The 18,934-nt window shown below is 40.6% G+C and overlaps 1 protein-coding gene across 2 annotated transcripts in view; it reads right to left on the bottom strand.

Annotated features, from left to right (window-relative positions):
* Nucleotides 1-4,287: 4,287 nt before the first annotated feature.
* The window catches only part of DAB1 (DAB adaptor protein 1), a 206,900-nt gene continuing 192,253 nt past the window's right edge, over nucleotides 4,288-18,934 (bottom strand). For both annotated transcript variants that reach the window (XM_088673999.1, XM_088673998.1), the window contains 4 exons: nucleotides 18,208-18,756; nucleotides 16,897-17,024; nucleotides 14,886-14,984; nucleotides 4,288-5,446 (listed from right to left, as the gene is read on the bottom strand). In XM_088673999.1, coding sequence (XP_088530125.1) covers nucleotides 14,901-14,984; nucleotides 16,897-17,024; nucleotides 18,208-18,756 — 761 coding nt within the window. In that variant the 3' untranslated portion in view covers nucleotides 4,288-5,446; nucleotides 14,886-14,900. The remainder of the gene's footprint in view (nucleotides 5,447-14,885; nucleotides 14,985-16,896; nucleotides 17,025-18,207; nucleotides 18,757-18,934) is intronic.

The following is an 18,934-nucleotide window of genomic DNA, read 5'->3' as shown; positions in this document are numbered from 1 at the left end:
CCCGGAATGCAAGCAGAATTCACGCTCTGGAGGTGCCATTAGCGAAAGCTCGCCTCATGTTACGGATTCCGGTTACGAATCGACCTGCGGAATGGATTAAGTACGTAACACGAGGTACCACTGTATTTCAAATTTCAGTTGCTATTACAGTTTATGCTGGCTTCAGCCACTGGCAAAATTACTTTGTATATCTTCATACCGACCATAGTAGGTCATTATTCTTATTTGACATAAAGGAACTTGGATAAAAGGACTCATTCAACACCACCTAGAGATCCAGGATTGATGCAGAACCGACACTAACCATTCACCACAGTACCACATTGTCTTAATTGTTAGGAACATACTCTGTATGAACATTGTTCTTTCTGCCAACTGTTTACAGGCTTTCCCCTCCTTTTAAAACTTTTGACTTGGGTTCCCTTTTGGAAACAAGAATGCACTGAAATGTTGTTGGATCTAAGAGAGCTATGAAATCGGATTATGGAGATAGCAATTTATAAGAAGAGATATATTGCTGCTAATAATGCCTCAAATAGGCATGGCTTTTGAGTACATCATTTGTTTTCTTAGCTTTCTGATAAAACTTTTTGAGCTTGATAGATGGGCTGCAAGGCAAACATTTCCATGGAGATAAGACTATTTGGAACTGGGAAAAGCTAATTGCTGGACAGTTGTTTCATTAATGAGCATGATATCCCTTTCCTGCAGCAGAATAATTTCAAAAGGAGATAGGTAATGCTCCTGCAGGGAATCGGGAAATCTCAACAGGGTATCTTGTGTTATTTCTCACTGCCTCACAGATAAGAGAGAGGTCATATGATGTATATATTTCAATTTATAACCAATTCTGTTTACAACCAGAAGGGATAAAATTGCATCTTCCTAAAACACATTTATTTTAAACCTACAGGCCCCATTGAGATATAAACTCAGAATTACCTAGTTACTTCTAAGCAAGAGGCGGCAAAAATTAGAAGTAAAAATATATCAAAACTTAGGCCAAATCAGATGCCTTTGTTCTTTGCATGTTGTTTTAAAGGTAAAGGGTAAAGGGACCCCTGACCATTAGGTCCAGTCACGGATGGCACTGGGGTTGTGGCGCTCATCTCGCTTTATTGGCCGAGGGAGCCGGCGTACAACTTCCAGGTCATGTGGCCAACATGACTAAGCCGCTTCTGGCGAACCAGAGCAGTGCGCGGAAGCACCGTTTACCTTCCCGCCGGAGCGATACCTATTTATCTACTTGCACTTTGACGTGCTTTCGAACTGCTAGGTTGGGAGGAGCTGGGACCTAGCAACAGGAGCTCACCCCGTCATGGGGATTCGAACCACCGACCTTCTGATCGGCAAGCCATAGGCACTGTGGCTTAGGCATGCCCAATTGTTTTTTAAAACTATGGCTTGCACAGATAGCCTACCCTGGACGTAGCCAACAGGAGGTGGCCAGGTTGGCTGTGGTTGATGGACATTGTAGTCCAACAGCATCTGGAGGGCACCTGACTATCTCTGACCTACATTGTCTCAGGACAGTGATCATTCAGCAGAATTAGAGGAACAAAGGAAGTTGTCTGATAGAAAGTCAGACCATTGGCCCACCTAGGTCAATATTGCTGACACTGACTGACAGGTGGCTCTCTGGGGTTTCAGGCAGAATCCTATTATTTATTTATTTTAAGTATATGAATGTGTCTTTACTAATTGAAAAAGGCTTGTGAACAGTGCATTATATATGAGTGGTTAATGATCAGTTCTGTTGGGAACGCTTAGTTATGCCCTACCTTTTGATGGGAGTTTGTTATATTAAAAAGTAGTAATTATAAAACCTGCTAAGATCCAAGTGGAAGAACACAACATACTAGCAGTTCACCACAACCTTCAAATGTTATATTTACAAAAGTACAATTTTATGGTATATTGGAACTGTAGTCAGGAATGGACAAGTGGTCAACTTTATATATATTTTTCTATCACATTCAGCCTGCAAAAAAAAAGAGAGAGCAAATAATGCTTAGGATTTTAAATGTTTTTATTTGTAACAGTATTACATGGTGTGTTACAGAAATTAATGGAAAATTTCTAAAAATTTGTTGGTTTTTTTCTGCTGAATGCATTACACATAAAGTTAAGGGTGAAAAAAAGATATTCAACAAATGGTTTTCCTCTGAGGTAAAGTTAAAGTAGATCTAGAAATGTACTGCAAAAACAGTCACTTTTATCTTTCTTTTCTTTATTAAAAAAATATGTGTTGGAATGCAGAAATCAAAATGAATAAAGGTACGAGAGTAAACATCTTTGCAACGAAGGTGCCCAGTACATTATTTGATCATAGGTTTTGTCAGACAGTTGAATGACTACGATCTATCAAAATATTTTTTTAATGACATGGTTGGAATCAAGAAACTACTGGAGACAGTACAGGATGGCGAGTGGGATTCCCTGGTTTAAAATTTAAAGTGACAAATTTAGTGCTATTGAAGAGCAGGAAGGGAAAAGCTTGTTGACTCCCCTGAACCTATTATGTATCTATCAAATGGTACAGTGTAGGCTCTGATATTATCTCGCTTCTAGACTATGGCAAAAAATGAATCTTCTGATGGTGGGACGGGGTAGCTATGGAGTCTCTTGTTTCAACCCCCACCCCCAAAAACCCCACAACCAAATGTTTACATGGAGCAAATTTCTTTGTGAGTTCTGATTTTGCTATCCCAACTTGATTCTCTTTTATAGCTACTGTGTAGTATTGGTTACATAAACTTTTCCCATCCTGGGAAGGTTCTTCAGAGTCGTATAATTACAGAAATCTTCAAACTATGATGTGAATGCTTTGGTCATTAGCTGAAAAGCTAATGAGACCACAACCTACTCCAAAGTTTTATGAAGAACTGAAATGTCACCTTCTTCTAATCCAATATCCCAACACAAAAATGGTAAATAATAGGGTTGCTATATTTCTGGAAGCAATATTCAGTATACAGAAGTTGAACTTTTTTAGGCAATCAACCTCAAAATCTTGGACATTTTGCCAATTTCCCGTAATTCCCCACCGAATGATGTTTTCATGGGAATTCCAGATGTTTGGCAACCCTGTAAATATCTTTGCTAAGGAAGAATGTAGCATTTCTTATTAAATTCAATAATTGGAAGATTTATCTAAAAAGAAAATGTTTTCATTCACTTGGTTGAAGCAAAAATATACAATCCCACACATTTTAAATCCTACTGGGAAGGGTTTTTTTTGCATCTTTCGTTTGCTGTGAGTTTGCCACAGAGATCCTGACAATTAGAATAGAGAGAAGAACTGATAGGAACAGTGCATTAGATCTCACTTCTTTGATACTGAGCCTATCCACATCTAGTGGATTCACTCATTGGTAAAGCACACATTCAGCATATACTGTATTTCACAGTAACTGGCTGGAATTAGGAAATCTAGTTGCCAGCACCACCAAATCACCATCCTGTTCAGCTTTCAGCTGTGTGTGTAAAATGCTTTCATCCCCATCCAAACATATGGAAATATACAACTCCAGGCCTACACAAATCAATGGAAAATACACAGAAACCTTGGTGTTATGATCTAAAAACAAAAATCTGCACAACCCATTAAGCAATTCCTCATTTGGGTTCATTAACTTTTTTTTTTTAGTGCTAAACCACTAAAATTCAATATATTGTGATCTGCATAGGAACTTCAGGAAAACACATTTGACCTGTATAACAATTCTCTGTAGGCCAAAAATATATAGATTCTTTATGCAAATTATGTGCTAAGGATAGGAACCAAACACTGCACTTTTCTTACATAAATGTTTAAAAAAGAGAATTTTTAAAAAGTTGTTTCTGATTTGTGTGTAAACAGTTTGATTTTTTCATTTTCTAGCTATGAAATGGCTATGGAATGTACTTTTTTCCCTTTAAAATGTACAGTATGTAGTAATAATATTTGTGTCATAAAAACAAGAAAATAAATCATGTGTTACCCATCAACTTTACTAATTGCTGACAACCTAATTGCTGGTGGGAAATGCACTTAAGCTTCAGCCCATTATTATAAGCATGTTTTGGGGGAAAACCATACGAGATGCAAGAGCCACAGACTGGGGGTTTCCACACTTCCAAAGTACTGCCATTTGCTACCTTCTCTACAGTGTCATGGCATTATTAAAAGAATTCTCATAACATTTTATATTTACAAAAAAAACTGGCAAATTTCATTCAAACTCCTTAAAGCCATTTCCCCTTAAACATTTAAAGAGTTTTATGGTAAGTTTTTTTTTCCTTTTTAATTTCAAGTTATAAAATAAAAATCCCATTTGAATTTTTCTGATGTACAAAAAGTGATAAAGATGAACAATTTGATCACAGAATCAGTTCACTATTTCAAAATTCATGCCATCTTCATCTTGGTTAATAAAGTCCATTCCAATCAAATCCAGAAAGCATACTGGAAGTATTTGGCAAACAATTATTATTATTTTCTCTCTCTCTTCAAAAATGGCACACAGAGAAGAAAAACACTTGTCTGCATAGCATTACAGCAGCAAGATATCAAAGAAATAAAAAATATTCCTTTTCTGGTCTTTGTTTTAAGAGTCCCCTAGGAAATAACACTTTTCTTCTTCTTTTTCTTCATCAAAACATTTGATGTCCTTTTCTACCCACAGTAGAAGTATTCAAAACAAAAAAAGCAGCATTTCATCTCTTTGATGTACTGTAATTTCAAAAGGTCCATTTGGCAACGTTTCCCAGTCAAGATGGATAATCAGCAGAATGGCAATCCATGGTTTCAAGTTAAGGATAATTTTCACAGGAGGCATTTTGCTGCTAGAGTCTGTCACCTGTCTGTAAGAAAGGGGGATAGAATGGAACAGTCAAATAATTTGTCCCCCACCTTAAAATATGCCATTATGGAGTGGTATAAGGGGTGGGGGTGGGAATACAGCCAGATCAGTCTAATATGGTGATAAAAAAAGTCACCATATCATCAAAATGTGCAGCCACGGAGCTCAATGGTTGTAGTATTCATGATTTTTTTCCTGCGTTTTTATATTATTAAATGATTAGCAGTCCTTTAACCGATTTGAACTGATTACTTCTATAATGTGGTGCACTGGAAATGGCAAAAAGGTTGACAAGGTGTGGTGGGAAAATGCTGGATAGTTGAAACTTGAGGAAAGGTTTTGATTGGATATTAGGACTGTGGAAGAAAACAAAAGTGTCATGTTCTGCCTTGGAGAGTTGCCACTGGTTGCCAAAACATTTTGCTTCTTGAACTGATGCAGTGAGGTGATTATCCTTTATTAGATGGGATCAACTGCAAGAAAATGTGGGAGCCAAAGGCCTGTCAAGGCTGTAGTTTTCTGTTTGAGTCTTGAAGCACCACAAGCGTGGGTCAACGCTATTTCTTAGGTCTGTTGATCTGGGCATAGAGAGGCTCTCTTTCCTGGGAACAATAGAAAGAAATGTGAATAGAGACAATTCTAGTCATTTGTATCTAAGCAGATGATTTCAGGGAAGTAGGTGAGTAGAATAAAAATGCTAAAGAAATAGCATTTTTATTATTTTGAATTATGATGGTGTTTGAAAAGGCAGTAATAATATAGAAGGATCCCGCAGTTCCACACTGTTTATTAAGAACCCAATTCATAGTTTAAGTTGAAATAATTATAATGAAATAGAATTCATGTAAATCTCACAGTACAATTGAGGCCAGAAGAGGCTAAGTTTGCAATTATTGTTTTTAAACACACAGAGAGCAAATCGGCCCATTGCCCCCACACCCTGAAAGATGATTCAAGACAGCTGACTAAATGGTAAAAATATTGTATTTATTAAAAATGTAGCAAAATTAGAGGGTCTGCCAATTAAACAAATACCTTAAGTGTAGGCAGGTGGAATCGATGAATGCATATGAGAGAAGCATCCCTCTATCCCATGGGAATGTAAGCCATTGCATTGTGAGTTCCCCAGCCAAGGACTGGGAGAAAAATCTTCCTTTTTGCTAAGCAAGCCTTGGGTATGTGAAACCCAACCTGCACACCCGACTCCTCCTGCGGGGCATTCATCTTGATGTGCAAACCACATCCTTAGCACTCTTTCAAGTACCAACAAACCTCAGACTATGGATGATGACTCACGAGTACCCATTACCACCATAAAGCCTCAGGGTGGCAGTGACCGAAGATCTTATCTCTTCTTACCTGCCGGCACTGAATGCCAAACAGCCAAGTTACCCTACAGTGTGAAGTAGATAAAAACAGGGAGTCCTAAGTGCCAACCAGGGGCTCCCTCTAAACTCCTTCTCACCCCCCCCCAAAAAAAAGTGGCTAGGGAAAGCCCACTATAGAGGGGCAAGACAAAATGAGGGAGAAGGGGGCGGCAGTGTAACTTTATATACTGGACTGGACTGTCCTCTCCCATTACATACTCCTGCTCATTTGGCTAGCTGTCCTCTCCCCCTGGGAGAAACCAGCTTGAGTCTCTATCAAGTCCAAGAAGGTGGGTGGATGAGGCAAATTCACCCCTGCTGAGAGCAAAGACATCATTCAGCTTATAAACATGCAGTTTTAGTTCAGGGAAATAATGACAAACTCCAGTTAAATATTTCACATCTTATACTATGAACTTTTCTGTTGGCGCATTCTAGCTATTAGATGCAGGAAGGCTTCACTCCAAAGTCTGTGTAGGTTTGATCAAAACAATAATGGCTAAAATGGCGAAACAATGGATGGTGGTGAGCTAACAAGAAGCCCAATGCACTATGTCACCTTAGCATTCCATGGATATTATACAAATTCGAAATCCAAGTAAATGTTAAGTCAGTGATAACAGATATATCAGTAGAACTACCATGTAATAGACACATTGCAAGCACTGGCAAATTTGGCTATAGAACTTCATAAAGGATCTAAACATTTCTATATATTGCCCTAGTAAATTGACATCAGGACCTTGCCCCACTATGAAATCCTGGTGTGGAGCAGTGCTGTAGGACCTATGCTCCCTCCCTGTCGAGTCCAGCAATGGGCACATGCGAGTGATAAACATTCTGGAGAACTTGGAAGCTTGCTCACAACTTTGTGACATTTGGGTTGGTCTTGACAAAAGTATACTGTTACAGGTTATTTCCAAATGGAGTGGTGGTGTTTTGGTGGTGGTCTAAAAATAGCAGGTTATTTTTCTTTGTAAATGACTAATTTAAAATTCTGAATTATATCATGAAACTCTGTTTGCAGGGCTCGTAAGTCAAAAATCAAGGAGTTGGTGCATGCAACAGCAGCATATTTTGCATTCCAATCCACAAAGTATTCACTTCTCAAGAAGAAGGGTAATGGTAAGCATACCATATCTTGTCTTTATGGGTGATATCCAACAAGGTCAGTCTACTTGGGCAATGGACTTTTGCTTAGGCAAATGGGATTTCCACTTCCTCTCCCCCATCCCCCAAGCGTCCAGCACCCCTAAACAATCTGCTGTGGAGGCTAGGGGACCTTCAAAGGGTGCAAAGTTGGGGGTGGAGGGGGCTACAGAAGGGAGTAAAGGGAAGTCCCATCACATCTACTATTGTGATGCTGGATCTTGCCCCGTGAATCTAATACCTATGCAGAGAATTTCAGCATTTCAAATCAGGTCTTATTGCACACATAATGAACATTATGTTCATCAGCATATTTACCCCAGTATGCAAGAAAGAATAACAATTCTATTCCAAGTTTGGGGACACTTCAAAGATTATGGTTACATAGATTGCTGCTGCATAGACCACAGACACTCACAGTTCTGGCTAGTTTACAATACAATAGTACTTGAAAGAAAGACGATTTGGCCTCTAGGCTTCATAAATTTTGATGGGATCTTTCACTCTGCTCTGGTGTAATCCTCACTTTATCCCCTAGAATAATGGCCCTGAAGTTTCAAAAAGGATCCAGCTATCTGTTGTCAGTGCACTTTGGGTCATATATTTAGCAGTGAATAGCAAATGCACATGATTGAACAAAGTAAATTAAAAAGCCGTTTATCACCTTATAGTACCAGAGGTGCATGAGAAGTAAATCACAAGGGACAGGAAAGATTATGTAAATAATGCCACAATAAGAGACGGCCCTTTCCTGGGTCAATTGTTATCAATTGGACACTGAAAAGCAGTACCAGGATAGCCAGCAAATTATACCACAACATGTCAGTCTTCAACACAAGAAGTAATTGATGTACAGTGGTGCCTCGCTAGACGAATTTAATTCGTTCAACGGGTCTTTTCTTATAACGAAAAATTCATCTAGCGAATCCCATAGGAATGCATTGAATTTTTTTTGAATTTTTTTTGCCCATAGGAACACATTAATTGAATTTCAATGCATTCCTATGGGAAACCGCGATTCGCTAGACGAATTTTTCATAAAACGAATTCGTCTAGCGAGGCAACCTCCACTAGAAAAAACCTTTCGTTAAGTGGAAATTTCGTTAAGCAGGGCATTCGTTAAGCGAGGCACCACTGTATGTACAAAGGTAGGTAGGTAGGTAAGTAAGTAATCCCCCCAAAATGTCACTTACTATTAAAACTGTAAGACCCTTTAATGTTAACCAACTCATTGTAGCTTTGTCCTACATATCTGTCTTACAGATTTAATATTAAGTGTCACTAGTTAACAGGGTATAGATACATTTTTTAAATGACCCTCAAAAATTATTCCATAGGACTGGCTGTCTTATCTTCTTTATAGCCTTTGCAAAAAACACATTTTTAACAAGACTCTTGCACCTCAATTCCCATTTCTTAGCTCTAAAAATTATCCTCTAATTCAGAAATTCATTGCTAAAGTTTCAGCTTAAAAATGATCACAAATAGCCTTTATGTAGCTTAGCTTTACAACTAAGAGTAGTGTTTGGTTCCATTATTATTTTTCTAAGGGAACTACCATTCTGGACATTTTCTTCAAGCTAAAAGTATTACCAAATACCTTATATCCATTACTACTGTCCCTGTATTCTTTATTATCTTAACAGAGACCATCCCTTTTTGCTAGTGTAAGCCAACCGGACAAGGTGATGGGCAGAATTTTTCTTACTGGTGTATGTAAGGCTGGCATAAAAGATGCATTATGAACTTAAAACTTGCAATTCTCCCAAGGCTGCTTTGACCTCTGTGCTCCTATGTAGATTTTAAGCAGAGTGTTTTCCTTCTGGCTGGCTGAACAGAAAGTAGAATCTCAGCTGATGCATTTCAGAAAATACTGATCATCCAGTCAGAAGGAAAGCCCTGTGTTGAGACTCTGCTGCAGAGAAAGAAGGTCAAGGAAACCCAAAGGAGTAGCACCTCAGTCAAGATTGTAATGTATCTTTTATACTACAATCTAGGCTTCCTTAGAGAGCCAGATCCAACAGTGGAGGGGTAGGTGCAGGGCTGTTCTGCTTCCTTGTGGTGAAGGGACCCTTGCTTTATGTACTCATTAATAACAGCTGCTATGTATAAAAACACCTTATGTTTCTAAAGTTCTCCTTTGCACTGGGCTTCATGATGAAAAACAAGCCTCTAATTGTGCTTTGCTTGGTTATTCTGTCTCTATGATGAGCTCATTTACAGTGACTCAGCATAGCAGGACATAGTAATATATATACGGTATATATATGTGTGTGATTACTAACCCCATAGCTTGAGTATCAGTTGTACCTTGGTTTGAGTATCAGTGGTACCTTGGTTTGCAACCACTTTGGATTGCAACCGTTTTGGTTTACAACCACGTCAAATCCGGAAGTGTGTGTCCCTTTTTTTGGATTACAACCGATTTTGGGGGGAGGCCCCATTGGCGAAAGCGCGCCTTGGGTTACAACCTATTTTGGTTTACACCCAGACCTCCGGAATGGATTATGGTACCACTGGTACCATAATTATGGTACCAAGGTACCACTGTACTCATTAACTTATATAACTAAATAACATGTATTGCTTCATAAACACTTGGCAAAATGGTTATGGGGCTGAATTTAGCTGGACCAGTTTGAGCTACAGTAAGTGGGTTGTATCTGGCCACTGTTATCCTGTGAGACAAAAGCACACTTGGCCCAGAGATTGGGGAAAATGTGTTCACTTCACATTATAATGCAAACCTATCTAATGTGCCCTCTGCGAATGAATACACGGACTGGCAGGGGCATACCCTGGCTGCAGCTGCGGAGGGGGCAGAAACAGCCCAATTTCCATAACCCGCAGTGACTTTTCCCCTTCAGTTTTTGGAAGGGAAAAGTGCGGGTTATGGTCCATAAAATACAGCAATTTTTCTTTTGCTTCTGGGGGGAGCAGCTGCCCCTCGTTGGGTACGCCCATGCGAACTGGAACATAGCTATCCCTCAACACTAGAGCTTCTCCAAATTTTTCCAAGACTTGCATGTGAAATTTCATGATTTTTTTTTTTGGGGGGGGGTTCACAAACTGATGTAGAAATGAGAAAACCTAGGCTGGAAAAAACGAGAAACCAAAAGAGACAAAAACAGACAAATTTGACCATTCATAGTTCAGCTTAGCAGCCCAGGACTAGCTCTTCGAGCGTTCACAGAGAATCAAAGTGCTCTGGCGTGTTGGCAACATTTCTGAAAATGGGGCCAAGAAGGATAAGCAGCACCTGAATTGGGGTTTCCCCCCCCCCAGGTACTTTTCAAAATACAGTGGTGCCTCGCTAGACGAATGCCCTATTAGATGAATTTTCCGCTATACGAATAGGTTTTGCGATCGGAGGTTGCCTCGCAAGACGAGGTTTTATTGTGAAGCATGGCCATAAAAACCTCCAATCAGAAAACCTACAGGGCATTCCTCTAGCGAAAGGGGAACGAGCTGCAGCACAGGAAGAAGGCAAAGGAAGATCAGCTGAGAGGCGCTGACAGCTGTCACCGCCTTTCAGCTGATCTTCCTTTGCCTTCTTCCTGCGCTGCAGCTCATTCCCCTTTGTGTTCTGCTGGTGAGGGGCAACCGGCAGAGACCAGCGGAACACAAAGGCTGTAGCGTGGGAAGAAGGGGGGGGAGAAGTGGATTCCTTCCCCCCCCCACCGCCTGACACTGCGAGGATGGGACGAGGCTTCTCCAGCCTCATCCGATCCCCGGGCAGTGTGTGTGGGGGAAGCGGAGGATCCTGCGCATCCCCCCCATCGCCTGACAGGGGCTTGTTGGCGCTGTTGAAATGGTGGCTAGCAAGCCTGCTGTTGTGAAGGGGCGGCGGGAGCAGTGCCCAAAGGAGCCCTTTCGGGCGCTGCTCCCGCCACCCACCCCCTCACCTGGGCGGGCTTGCTATCCGCCGTTTTGGGTGAAGGGGCCGAAGCGTGCCTATGCGGGGGCGGTTTTGCTGGCTGCCTTCCCCTTGCCAAGGGGAACACAGCCTGCAAAACACCCCCACACCGGCGAATCTGCGGGCGGGGGGAGGGAAGAATGGAGGATCCGATGGTCCTCCGTTCTTCCCTCCCGCCGCCTGACAGATCCGGCAACCCCGGGATCTGTTCTTTCTGTCGGTGGTGGTGGGGAGAGGAACGAATGGGAAGGGCTGCTTTCTCCCCGCTCATTCCTCTCCCCTCACCGCAGACAGCAAGGGGCCAGTTGCCGCCTGTCTCCCTGCCTTCCAGGGAGCCAAGCGAGCAAGCGCCACCACTGCCGCCAGTCCCTGGAGCCCATAGGAACACATTAATTAAGTTTTAATGCGTTCCTATGGGAAACGGTGCCTCGCAAGACGAAGTTTTCGTTGGACGAATTGACCATCGGAACGAATTAATTTCGTCTAGCGAGGCACCACTGTATAAAGATATTTACTGTAATAGTGAAGCCAATACATTTATGTATAATTATGTCCCATGTTATTTGACAGTAGACCACTGACTATAGTTAATATACCAGTATGCAGCTCCTCCAAGTTTTCAAGTACAGGTCCAAATATGTTAAATGACAATAGGCTCACCTACAGGTTACAAAACAAGCTGATTGTCTTCAAGACGGAAAGACAGGAAACTATGCACCATTGTTCTCCTATCTCAGTCTAGTTCTCCTCAAATTGAAGGTTCTGCGCTACAGGTGGCAACCTTTAGGCAGAAGCCAAAAGGAATGTGTCAGAGGGTAAAAACTGCATGTGGCTGTTCACTGCTACAGGGGGATCAGCCCTTTATGCTAACAATCCTGTTGGGTTCTGACAAACTCTGCCTTCCTGTAAAAAAAAATCCTGCCCTTGATGGATAAAAAAATAAAAATAAAGATTGTAATACTTTTGAGCAAATGCTGCCTTTTCTTCACAACGCTAGCCAAGTCTTTGCAGAAATATAAATAAATGTATTATTGCTGTTTGCTACCTTTGTCTTGTGATCCACAAATCTACATTCTCTAAATTGAAACAATGTGCTACTGCCTAAGAATAGTGCTGCACTCTTTTTCTTTTTTTGCAATTTCAGTGAATTGTACTGTATTAAGACATCTCTCCCAGCTTTTGATTTAAAAAACCAGAGCAACGCAAACATTTTGCTTATCAGTAGATTGCAGATTTGACTACTAACAGCACAGTTGTCATTTTTTTAAAGGTTAGTTGTGAATTCCAAGTTTGAAAGCTTCAGTTTAAGATTGCAGGTAGATGCAAAATGCAACGTAGTTCAAGATATAGGAATTGATAAGACACTTGATTATTCAAATACAAAGACTTTAAGATACTGCAGAAAAGAAGTGATAACAATGCAGAAAGCAAAATGACATTTAAAAAAACCAAGTGGGAGAGTGCACTTGAATATCATATTTACTTGAATCTAATGCTCACCTTTTTTGGCCAAATTATGTTATGAAAATTAAGGTGCGCATTATATTTGATGACACATTAGACTTGAGTAAATATGGTATATACAGAGGCAGCATAAACAACATCATTGAGTGAAGATAACAAAAGGAACAGATAGCTTCCAAGTGCATCATTGAGTGCATCAGAACCCTGTGTTTATGCCAAGTTTATTCACTTCCAAATTCTAAAGCCCTCTATAAATATGAAGACCTCTCTCCGACCCTCTTACTGGGATAAGATGCTTAGCATTAATAAAGTAGGACTGAAGATATTGGGCCTTGTCACAGTTTTAACTATTGATCATACAGAACAAACCTGGACTATTAGCCCTCTAAATATTGTGGTAGCTTCCAGGGAAAAGAGCAGGCCCATTCAATTCCTTAATGTAGCAGTAGCCAACATTGTGCCCTCTGGATAATTTAGGCCTCCAAGTTCCATTGGCCTAATGGTAGAGGGTCATTGGAGTTGTAGTCTAAATCATTTGGAGGGCACCATTTTGGCCAACCCTGTCTTAAATAATAGTCTATCTGAAAAGGCATTAACTGTAGATTTCCCCTACCTGATGAATATGTGGGAGAGCCAAAATGGAACACCTGCTCATCTCTCCCTTTAAACTGATATGGAGCCATACAATGTGTAAACATTAAAAAGCAAAGCACAATAGTATAGTTCAAACTGATGGGGAAAGTGGGATAAAGGAACATTTTTAAAGAGACAAAGTAGTTATTGAAGAGTCTGACACCCCCTTAGTTGTATACCGCTTAGAAATCTAAAGCCACAAATGACAAAGCAAACATTTCAAATTTACCTCTCTCTCTTTTTTTTAAGTAACGGAGGAAGTAAGACAGCGCAGACTTCCGGGGGTGACAGTGGTTTCAGGTGAGGGCAGAAATGGTTTGAGGCTCATGGGAAAGGGACTATTGGATAGCGGCTAGTACATTCAGATATCTGTAGTTGGGAGCACATTCTTAAAAGCCTGGAAACCGATGCACATTATGCACTAAAAATAAATCCACCATTTCCATTAATTTGTGTCATATGCTCCATACACAGAAAGATGAGCAATAAATCACATAGTGCTTGAACTGTTTCAAATCACAGCACAGTGTAATAAAAGAAACATTTTTCATATGGCAGCATTGGAATACATTGAGATGAGATGGGGATGTTCAACACTCACAGGCACTGTAGCATCACAATCTTTCTGACAAAACACAGATGCCAGAATAAAAATAGCCACAGTCACCCTCATAAAACATCTATCAACACCCACAACATGCAGCGTGCAGTTAACGATTAAAGCAATTGTGTTGTCTTAGCATTTTGTCATGGAAAATATATATTTAAAATGGGTTATATGTTCTCTGTATCAATGGGTTGTTAACCCATAGACATCAACATTGTAATTTAATATTTTCATTAGACCCTTTAGCTAATAGGTTTTCCAGCTGACCATTATTGTGGCCACAGAGTGGGAAGGCACATCTTAATTTACTGATGGTGCTTAATTCATTCTCTTAGAAAATATGTTGCACTACAGATATCATTTCAGTCCTGGATGAACATTGCCTGCCACTTTGCAATTTCTATCAGAAAAAGATAAAATGCACAAAATACAATTATCTTAAATGCTAATCATGAATACCAGAAATTGGAGATCATCAATACTCTGTAAGAAAAACAACAACTATGAACCTGTTGTTGGTAATCTCTCATTTCACATTCTTTGTATCTCAAGAAGTGTGCATGCACACGAAAGCTCATACCAATAACAAACTTAGTTGGTCTCTAAGGTGCTACTGGAAGGAAATTTTTTTAAATCTCATTTCACAGTTGCTGTAATATATATTTTCCCTAGGGTTGTATTGTTTTTTTATTATTATTCTGACAACACAAAAGTGCACCACCTGGAATGGAACTATCAACCAGTGATGCAAATGGTGTGAGAAGTAGTGAAATGAAGGCATGAAATATTCCATATTGTATATGTGGAATATATTATGTAAGTGGCTAGCATCAATGTAAATGAAGGCAGGCAATGGTGAATATGAATAGCTCAAAAGTGACAGAGATAAAAGGACAGATACCTACCCCAACCTGCGCTATCTAGCTATCGCCCTGTGGACTTACAGTATCACCAATGGGCTCACCAAATGGATCACTGTTGGATGAGGCCTGAGATCCATCAGGCTAGAATACAAGAACATAACACCTTTTTTTCTCAACAACAGAAAGGAAAACAAAGTCAGCAGTTATTTTCATGCAGTGGATGCATTTTAACATGAATGCCTATTGTGGATGAAAATAATTTAAAAGCCATATACTACAGCTGATATTTCCTAGGACCAACTGCTGCCAGTGGGCCAGCCCTGGGTAGGATAGTAAACTGATTTGAGCTCACAGAAACAGTCTTTTAAGTTAGTGCATTTTGGCCAAAGCTAACTTTACCTTCAAGACTTGGTCAAGAAGCAGACAAATGCCTAGCGCATGGCTTCTGCTTTAAGCTTGCCTAATTAGTGGTTCTAGTTTGTGATGAGCCATTCATGTGAAGCAGTTGCCATGGCCACGTCTGACTATTTTTGCACCGCAACTCAAACCCAGCCAAATACAAGTTTTCAGCAATGTGAGAAGCAATCTGCATCTGTGTATGGTGCCCATAACTGGTTTGTGATCATCACAAGCAAATTTGGACACCACAGATCTGAGACCAGGTTGCCATTATCAACGTGAGGTCATGCTTCTGCTGTCACCTTGCAAGTGGGGCAGGCACAGAATCATGCGTTAGCTATCGTATTCACCACTCGTGCTATTCAACTTAAGCCAAGCCATGTGATTGTACCGGCAGCAAAAGTTATCCATATTGTCTCCTACCCAAGCCACTACCCATTTGCCTGTGCTGGGTTGTCCATTCCCACCATTATCATGTATACTTACTTTCATTTTCAAATGTCACTGATTCCCCCTTCCCCCTGGGAAATCAAATGTGTTGTGCTATTTTTACAAAGTCTGAAGAAATGTGCCAACTCCTCCCCTTGAAAACAAACTCGGCATATAAAGCATTCCTCCTGAATGCTAGAAAAGCCTCCATGGAGAGCATGGATTCCCTCTTCCCTGCCAATCATCCTCCCTGGGCTTGCCCCGGAGAAAGCAGAGGGAAGAACTCACTACCCTGTAAGACCCTTCCTAAGTTGAGTTCAGCCTGAAGGGGGCGAAACTCGACTCAGACACTTTGAGTGCCAGGAGCTGCATTTTGAACTCGCCCCATTTTATCACACCAACGTCTCGGAATCCCTTTTTTTCTTTCTGTCCCAATATCTTTCTGTGTTTCTAAGGCAGAGCTGCCAATTTATATTGGCTACAACGGTGCCACCACACAAAGCTTCAATGGCACACTGCTTCCGGTTCTTGAAATCTAATTCACAGTTGCTCCTCCTGAATTCTGTCTCTTTGAAGAGCTGGCAGGAGCAGGTAGATACGGACTAATAAATCATGAGAGAACAATCCAGGAGAAATGTATAGCAAGCAAGAACACTCAAATAGACTGCGTAAGCTGACATGTAGATAAAAATGTTAAGTTAATCTGTGCAACCTTCCATTGTGACTTGCACGTTTTTGCTTCAGTAGTATATGTGCTAGTCTAGCACACATCGGTGCTGATGGGGAAGTGGGAGCAGTGATCAACACTCTGCCCTCTGTAATTTACATTAGTTGTGAGCAGTCAGGAGAAAATCAGAAGAGTTTGAAGGGTGGGGGAAGAGGGCTTGGTTCATTTTTTCTCTTTCCATTTGATTAAACATTGCATCAAATAGGGAGAAAAATTGAGGGAACATTTGGGTTCATATCCTAACTCTATTTTTTGCAGGGCAACCTTCATTGCCCAAAGTCAATGTTAAGTGTCTATAATTGGACTAGGAAACTCTCCTCTATTTTCTTCTACAGTCCAATTTTGCTGATTTAATACTACCTTTAATGTGATCTACAGCAAATGTTTTAGTACTCATGCAAAGTAGAATTTTCAAAATTTTCAAAACTGAACCATGTACATAGTAACTGAGCATGGTTACTCAGTTATGGATTTATGATTTAGTGTTGCCCCACTTACCGCTTCCTGTTCTTCACTTTTACTTGGACTTTCAAAGCCCTCTTCAAAGAGGTCATCTGCAGCAGGGTCACTGGTATGAGATGCTGAGGATTTGGATGGAGAACTTTGTCTAGGAGCAGGAGTTGGAGCTGAATAAAGACAACAGAGATAATTTGAATTGAGTGGATGACTGACTCCTAAATATCACCTGCTGGCAGGTGTCTGGGTGGGCTATGAGCCTAGTGCCACTGTGTGATTTGGCAATCCCCCCCCCCAGAGATTAACAATAAATGGATCTGAGAAACTTGTCTCAAAAGGCAAAATTGCTCTTAGTAAAGTGTTTGGGAACCATTGAGTTTGTCAGTTTTGAAAGATTCAAAATATTTTAGTTTTAGTTTGCAAATTCAGTAACCTTTTATCATTCATATGACAAGTACAGCAACAAACAATGTCCCGGGTTTACTTTGTTTTTAATTTATGCAGCAGTACCAATGCATTTATCTTAAAATCTTTAACAAAAATTAGATAATTATAAATAAATGATAGAAGCTATATATCACTGGAAGAGGTCCCTCTTAAAAAACAACAACCTACAGATGCCTACTTAGTCGTTTCTTCTAACACTGTGAAACAAATGAAATATAAAATTAGCAGTTGTCCACTCAAATCACTTGCAAAGCAATTGTTGAAGTACCATCAGAAATACACATTAAGCACACTAAAGGAATGTTGCATCAGTGCGGTGATGATCCATCACCACACCTGCTTAATTCCAACTCCTCCATCCAATTTTATTGTGTGTTTAAGCACGAAAATCATCTCATCAGCAATTCTAAATTTAGGGTTGATTCACACAAAATGTTTTTGCAACAATGTAATCACAATGCTCAAGTAAGGCTGGTAATTATGAATCCAAAATCAGTAAGCCACCATTGCACCAAGCACAGCTTTCATTGGAGGAGGGGGGCAGAAACCCTCACCAAATTTCTGGATTTCCCTAGCTCACGAAGATCGCGAACAGAATCCAAGCTTTGGGAACTTCCAAAGCCGATTGTGCAAGCCAGTTTTTATGCATATTTAAGATGACACCCTCTTTCAACAACTAAATTACACTGTCTTTCAAAAATGAAATTCATTAAAAGTAATGTGTGTAATTAATTACGGACATCCGTGAACTCCATGCGATTATCCTCGATTTCATGTCTTCCCAATTTCAAAGACGCCCAATTTATTTAATTTTTAATTGCATTCATGGATACTTCTGACAGCTCCATCTCAGAAAAGGGAAACAATGTGCGGAAGGTTGCGGCAGAAAAATGGGGAAATACTCACGTGAGTTCGTCGATGGCGTTGTAGAAGTCACAGGAGTCAAATTTAACTGAGAGATGTCAAAGTCATCACAATCATCTGCTTCCTGTGCCATCCCAACTTTGTTAAAGTAACTGGAGAAGGCCTCTGAGGTACAACTGAGGGAAGGCTGATCTGGTTTTCGTGATGGCACTGGCGGAGGCTGAGCCATCTGGAAATCTTTGAACATTTCTTTTCCTGCTTGCTGCCTAGGCCTATCTGTCTGCGGACTGGATCTGGTGGAATCGCTTGTAGGTGGAACGGTAGCAATGGGAGCAATGGTACCTTGAAACATGGCTGCTTGTAAAGGCAATACAGTTTGTGTTGGCATGAAGGCAGCAGGCTGAAACTGACCAGCTACAGATGGCCATGGTTGCTGGGTGGGAGAAAATATCCCAGGTTGTCCCCATGCAATTGACTGTCCTCCCTGCATCACCTGAGCAACTGGAGGCTGAGCACCCATGGCCAGTTGTTGTTGAACAAGAGGTTGTTGTCCCCAGAAGGAGGGCAGGACAGCTCCCATTGCAACATAACCTTCGGGGGGAAAGAGAGCGGGGACAATTTCAGAACAGGAAGAGCAAAAAAAAAAAAAAAAACCAAACAGGGCAGCCAAAGAAGAAAAGTTGGTCAGATATACAAATGAGGAATCATAGGGAGTTTGGGTGGCTTCTGTTGCTCCACTGAAAGCGTTGTTGGGCAGAGGCATGGGGCA

The sequence above is a fragment of the Zootoca vivipara genome, chromosome 7, assembly GCF_965207765.1.
Source record: "Zootoca vivipara chromosome 7, rZooViv2.hap1.1, whole genome shotgun sequence".
NCBI classification, from domain to species: Eukaryota; Metazoa; Chordata; class Lepidosauria; order Squamata; family Lacertidae; genus Zootoca; species Zootoca vivipara.
This window is presented reverse-complemented; position numbering and strand designations above follow the sequence as displayed.